We start from the raw sequence: 7190 nt of genomic DNA on the forward strand, positions 1-7190 counted from the left end.
TGTTCTGACGCTGTGGTCTGCTGTGGTTTCTGACTGACTGGTTCTGACTGTCTGTTGTTCTGACTGTGTTCTGACTGGTTCTGAATGTGTTCTGACTGTCTGTGTTCGACTGTTGTGGTTCTACTGTGGTTTCCTAATGTCTGTGGTTCTGACTGACTGTGTCGATGTCTGGGTTCTGCCGGTCTTGGTCCTAACTTCTGTGGTTCTGACTGTCTGTGTTCGACTGTCTGTGGTTCAACTGCTGTGTTCTGACTGCTTTTCTGACTGGTTTCAACGTCTTGGTTGACTGTGGTTCTGACTGTCTGTGGTTCTGACTTGGTTCTGACCTGTCTGGTCTGACCTGTCTGTGTCTGACTGACGGTTCTGACTGTCTGTGTATCTACTGTGTTCTGACGTCTGTGTTCGACTTCTGTGTTCTGACTGAACTGTGTCGACTTCTGTGTTCTTCTGTGTTCTGCTTGTGGTTCTGACTGTCTGGTTCTGTCTGTGGTTCTGCTGACTGTGTTCTGACTGTCTGTGGTCTGCTGTGTTTCTGCTGTCGGTGTTCTGAACTGTTCTGTGTTCGACTGTTGTTCTGACTGTGGTTCTGACCTGTCTGTGGTTCTGTCTGTGTTCTGACTGCCTGTGTTCTGTCTGTGGTTCTGTCTTGTGTTCTGACTGTCTGTGGTTCTTCTGTGGTCTGTCTGGGTTCTGACTGTGGTTCTACGATGTGTTCTGACTGTCTGTGTTCTGACTGACTGTGTTCTGACTGCTGTGGATTTGTCTGTGGTCTGACGTCCTGTGGTTCTTGACTGTTGTTCGTGATTGGTTCGACTGCGTGGTTCTGACTGTCTGTGGTCTGAACTGTCTCTGTTCTTCTGTCTGTGTTCTGACGTCTGTGTCTGTCTGTGTTCTGTTGTGGTTCTGTCTGTCTGTGTTCTGACTGTCTGGTCTGACTTGTTCTGTCTGTCTGTTGTCTGACTGTGGTTTGACTGTGGTTTCTGCCTGTTTCTGACTGTGTTCTGACGTGTTCGTCGTTCTGACTGTGGTGTCTGTCTCAGTCAGAACCACAGACAGTCAGAACCATATATATATATTAATAAACACTGTATGATGTAATACTCAGCAGGACCTTTGCTGTAGTTGAAGTTGATGCTTTTGCCCTGGGGGGGTTTGGGTAGAGACAGGGGGGTCTCCTCTGTGGGCAGATCCAGGAGCGAGTACTCCACAAACAGACGGACCACGCTGCTGTCCCGGGACACCCGAGACTCCGGCTTCAAGCTCAGAGACATGATCTCCACCCGGACCCGCTCCGAGGGCTGAGGACCGACACACAGTAATGAATCTGTTAATGACAGCGCTAACGGCGTCTGGTTCACATTACAGCTCCTCACTGATTAATATATAATATAATTATATATATATCAGAGCCAAACTCCACCTCTTAACACAAGTCTTTATCACATTTGGCACACTATAAGAGGATCATTTAATAATTCATGCACTGAATAGAAAAGCCAGAGTTTTACTGGTATGCACATGCAGCAGTAGGGATCTTAATAATATATTATAAAACAACTACAACAGCACAGAAAAAAATCTCTTATAGAGTCTGTCTTGGCTCACCGTGTACTTGCAGCACTCGCGGACAATGACTCTGCTGGAAAAGGTCTCGTTGTGGACCTCAATGCGGAGTGTCCTGTCTCTGCGATTCAGAGTGTTCTTTTGGATAAAGTACAAGTAATCTACACCGGCAATCTGCATGCAGAAAAAAAACAACAAAGATCTGAGGGGTTACACAAAAATACTTCAACAAGTCAAATCAAAAACATCTTTTAGATTCATGCAATCAAATGCAACACAGCCAGAAAATACCGCATTTAAAGCTGCCTCTCTCTTACACAGTCTTGACAAACATTGCAGTTTGTACATCTGATTATAGAAACTGATTATGATTGTTATATGGTTTTTGCTGAGCACAAGGTCAGATGAGAGGTACCCGTTTAAGAAGCCGCGGGGCATCAATGTCGATCACGCAGCGCCTCTCAGTTACCAGCGTGGATCCATCCTTGCTTTGGCTCTCGCTAAAGATCTCGCTGTCCACAAACACTGGGATCAGGGGGCACTTCGGGAACCTCCTGTGATAGGCCTGAGAGGGGGAATAGAAAATGAATTAAATTAATTTCCTTTCTCTAGTCCTGATGTTGTATTGCCCTTTTTATGATTATTTATGCATTTACTGGTATGCCTGGCCTTGTTTATTCTGTCCCTGTCGGGGTTTGCATTTGTCCAGGTCCCCGTTCGGGCAAGAAGCTGTACCCATTATGAGAAGGTCACTTGTATTTGCCGTGAGAGTAAACTATGGTGTAATGACAGCGTGTTTGACTAAATAGTACAGCATATGATTTCTTTGTAAGGTTAGGACACATTTAATAGTTATTGGGCTTAACACTCTATATATATGCATATTAAAATCAGAAGCTTTTTGCACAGCAGCAGCCTGCAGCTGTGGCAGCTTTTACAAGCAGTGATTGCTTTGTGTTTTACTGCCCACAGCTCACTGTATGACCATCTGTCCAAGCCAATTTCTCCAGGCCTCACCTGTCAATATTGAGTTGCTGATTGGCAGTTTCAGGATATGCAAACAAAGAAGCCCTTAGTCTGTGTAATGAGTGGTTTTAGCTGATATACCATTGAAAAGTAACCAAAGGCAGGTACAGAACTAGACCATCACTATATAGACAGCTGTCTGTTTAATGTAATAAATAATAAATGAGATCACCACGGGTAGAAATAAGCTAATGCTCTTGAGGTCCTCTTATGTGGCATCAACCTAAACCGGTACATGTAGGCAGTAACTCAAAAGATTTTAAACATTTAAAGAGCCAAACTGACTATATTATAAAAACAGACCACAGGTACAGACATGCTGTAAAGGGGAAAAAATAAAAGACTTTTCAATCGTTTTTTAGTTCATACCTAATTGCTGGTTTTTCAGCAAGCACACAGACAGACACACACACACACACACACACACACGCACGCATCCTGCTTGTATTGATACAGCACAGCATATGAGTAATCTAAATCAATAAGATGACATTATTCACTAAGCAAATGAATGGGAAAGCTTGCCTTGGTAAATAAGAAGCATTGACCAGTGTTATGTAACAGAAAATGCGCAAAATGTCTCACTGGTTGCAGACAAATGTAAATCTTTGTCCTACCTAGTCCTCTCAGGGCTATAAGCATAAAGGATAAAAGACGAGCAGACTGGGTTTGAGTAGAACTGTCACTGGCCCCAGAAGAGTTTGTCTAACTTCAGAAAACATTTTCCACCATCATATTTCACATTAGCAAGTCAATAGCTGTCTAATGACTGGAGAAAAAAAGCATGTATTATCTCCTAAGGGGATACTGACTACACACAGCTCTTTGGGTGTCTCCCCTGTACGGTACAGGGAGCTTAGTGTATCTATATCTAAACAAATCTAGTGCATTTTTATCACATAAAGACTCGGGAAAGTCATACAGGGACAACAATGATGCCTTAAACATTCAGTAATATCCAGGACACTGATAAAGATGGAGTAATAACCTGGAGTAAGTCAGTGGCAAGATCAGCCAGGGGACTAATGAGACAGCCCAGAGATAAATGGGAGCAGAGGAGATGGTAGTCCATTCACTAGATTCTCTCCTTTATGCTGCTGAGGCCTGCATCCTTTCATAAGGGCTGTTATTTACTTATTCACAAAGGCCTATTTTTAAAATCCTTTCTAATAACGTGTGGTGATGCAAGAGGATTTTTTTGAGAGAGCTGTTTCATGGGAAATAAAGCTTATGTACGTGTTGACTTGGATGGTTGGGTGAAGGAGTTATAGTCTGCAGAGCAAAGTGTCACTGCAGCATCAGAGGCTTTACCCCCTCTGAGGATATTGCATAAGTCTTTGGCTTAATATATAACTGCAGAGAACAAGAAACAGACTATGAAAGTGGGTAAAAACAGACTGCTTCTCATGGAAAGGCACTTATTTTACTTTTGTCCTACTTTCACTTCACACACAGTCCCTGTTCTTACATTAATTTAAAGCACTGAGGCGTAGGTTGCAGGTGAGGAGAGCAATATATCAGTATAGGAAGGAGATGTTTTCCTTTCAAGGGAAAACAAGTTCATCAAATGGTGAATAAATGTTTAGAAATTGAGATCTGTTTCCGTAGTATGGCTGTTGAATACTGCTGCATTATTAAATGTATAAAGCCAGAAAAACAGTCAGTCCTGAAATTCGAGGTATATTGTATTACAAACAGCTTCTTATTGAAACTGTAGCAATCACACAAAACTAGAGCTGCAGCGGTTAGTCGATTAATCCATTCGTTGTTAACTCTTACATTAAACAACTATTTTGCTCGTCGTTTTTTTAAGAATGAAAAAACTGATTTCAGCTTTTCCAATGTGAATATTTTCTGGTTTCTTTAATCCTCTTTGACAGTAAACTGAATATCTTTCAGTGTGAACAAAAGGTTGACATTTGAGGAAATCACCTTGGGCTTGTAATCAACATTTTCTGTACCAAATAACTAAATTACTGTAATACTGCAGAGATGCCCTGGTCTACAAATCTAGTTCTCGAGATGTAAGAAAATGTGTTTGTTTGGTACGGACGGCCAAAGTGTCCAAATTATCATGACTTTTAGAGTTTTTTTCTGTGAAAATTTAATTTGTGATCACTGTGTCACTAATAGTGAATCATATCGTAATCACAATATCTGTCAACGTAATCGCAATATGATGTTTTTGCCATATCGTGGAGCCCCGCTCAGCAACTCGCCTTCTGACCTCTTCATCTCTTCTTAAGCGTCACATCATGAGGGAAACAAAACAAGCAATTGCAAAACACAAGATGAGTTTTAAGGAGCTACAGAAGCCTCAATAATATCTAATATCCAACATTTAGGCCAGTTCAAGAGGCTTAAGGTGTGAAAACAACAAGCCTGCCATTTAACACAGTGGGAAGAACCTGCGGAAGAAATGCAAAGTTTACTAAGCAGCTTTCTTGCAGTGTGTACCCTGCAGATTACCTTGTTTGACACAGCCTCAGGAGAGAAGGGTAAATAAGAATATTTTTGCCCAGTCACTAATCACACAGCATTTATTTTTAAGCATAGAGCGAGACAGACGACCCTGGGAGGCTACAGACATTTTGTAAGGTATACATAACATTTAAAATGAAATAATACTTTTTTTTAATTAGAGCAATAGTAGGATATGTTTAAAGGGATACAAGGGTCAAAGTCACACTTTTATTGTATTATTCTTTTATTATATTTTTACTCTATTTCCCTGTGCTACTGTGTCAAACTTGAATTTCTCCAAAGGGGGATCAATAAAGGAACATCTTATCTTATCTTCCTACTAGATACACCTCAGTCACCTGTTTGCTTATGTAAGGTCGTGCAAAGTACTCCGGATCATCACTCGTCTATATAGTGGCACTGGATGTACACTCACCGCCATTATTAACTCAAATGGATGCTTGTAGACCCGAACGGGGGACTGGTATTCCTGCACCATGGTGGACGCTCGTTCACAGGCGGCCCCCTCTGTTACATAAGCACAAAAGACACTACATGACACAACAGCATACAAAGAAAAGAAGCAGGACAGCAGTTTACATGGGTTACTGTACTGTGTGTTCAGTGTATCAGCGGAGTGAAAGGGTCGATGTAAGGACAGAGAGTCCGGTAACTGTCACATGAGCCTGATCTGATGTTGCGTTTAAGTGCAGCATAATTGGGTTAAACCGTCGTCTATACGGGGAAGTGGGAGAAGAAGGGGGTTTTTGGAGGCATAAAAGTGGTCATTGTTAGCGAATATAAAGTATTAAGAGGGATAAAACCAGGCAGAAGTTAGTTACCGTGTTAGAAACGGCCTGAACAGCGAAAAACAACCCAGAGGAACTTGACGTACAGCCGGCCGGTCAGTGTATGAGCAGCACTGACAGTATATTTCTATAAAATGATGAGTCACTGAAGCGGTCAAACTCTCCGTGTGTTATCCATATTGTCAGCTGAGTGGGGAAAGAGCAGTGTCTCGCATTGTAACCTGCAAAATGTACTACAGACGAACCCGTCCGTCGGTCTCTGGTCAGTCTGAAGCACGGACTGTTAACTCCGCCTTTTTCAGACAAACAGGAAGTCCCTTATGGTTTTTTTTTTTGAAAGTTGAATGTTCTAGTATCAGAAGTTTTATTGTGAAAGGCCCACGCGTTACTTTGAGATTACAGCAGAGCTTTTGATAAGTAATACATTCAAACTTGACTGTTATTCCAGTGGTTTTCACCACTAGAGTCAATTATTGTATGGCAGTGTCAGGGAAAAATCATGAAAAGGGTACCAGCTGCATGCAGTGGGTCACCAGCACGCAGAAAGCAATGGTGCCTTTATGGTAAAACAGTTACAAACTATTTTCTAGCATACAGGTTAGTCAGTACAGCACTTCATCATGTTTTCTCCAAGTAGAAGAGCACCCTAGAGAGGGCACGTTTTCTCCACTGGAAGGGATAAAGGGCATTTTCTTGTAGGCTACATCATGCTACTGCAGATGGGCCTTTATCATGTTTTATTTGCCATAAGGGCACCTTTTGTGGCCTTTCTCACTAACTAGGGGGCACTTGATCCTGATCATGATCCTGCAATTTAAAATATTTTTAACAACAGAAAAACTCTGCTATAACCTGCATCAACAGTTTCTTTATAAAATGTTGTATAATAATTTGGTATGCTATATTATTGTTTATGATATGTGGAAAGGGTTAAGGCAGCCTCTCTTCATTTCCACAATTAGAATGTCATTTTTCAACTAACAGCAGCACTGGAGAGTTATGATTAACCAGCAAATTATTGCTGAAAAAGACACAAAATAACAATGAGGTGGGCAGTTTACATGTCTGTGCCCTGAGGCCTATCATCTCATCTTCTCACCACGGTGTCGAGATCTTTAAGAAAGCTGTCTTCCTTAGATGGAAATTATTTTGATTCATAACAATATCGGTGACAACTTTGGTTTTTTTTTCGAGTGCATTAACAACAAATTGGTTAATTTATGCTTGACGTATTAATTATTTACATTAAAAGACCAGTGCATGGGATTTAGTGGCATGTAATGCTAGAATCATTGTTTGGTTTGTCCTCTCTGGGCTACTGTAGAAACA

General features: G+C 41.4%; 1 protein-coding gene across 1 annotated transcript in view; it reads right to left on the reverse strand.

Annotated features, from left to right (window-relative positions):
* LOC118323613 (SEC14-like protein 1) overlaps positions 1–6154 on the reverse strand; it is an 11852-nt gene extending 5698 nt beyond the window's left edge. Inside the window, exons 1-4 of the mRNA XM_035655624.1 lie at positions 5895–6154; positions 5489–5580; positions 1979–2128; positions 1606–1737 (exon numbers count right to left, since the gene is read on the reverse strand). Of these exons, the coding sequence (XP_035511517.1) occupies positions 1606–1737; positions 1979–2128; positions 5489–5551 (345 nt within the window). The 5' untranslated portion in view covers positions 5552–5580; positions 5895–6154. The remainder of the gene's footprint in view (positions 1–1605; positions 1738–1978; positions 2129–5488; positions 5581–5894) is intronic.
* Between the last annotated feature and the right edge of the window lie 1036 nt (positions 6155–7190).

The sequence above is a fragment of the Morone saxatilis genome, unplaced genomic scaffold (genome assembly GCF_004916995.1).
Source record: "Morone saxatilis isolate NCDOM2014 unplaced genomic scaffold, NCSU_SB_2.0 Contig14, whole genome shotgun sequence".
NCBI classification, from domain to species: Eukaryota; Metazoa; Chordata; class Actinopteri; family Moronidae; genus Morone; species Morone saxatilis.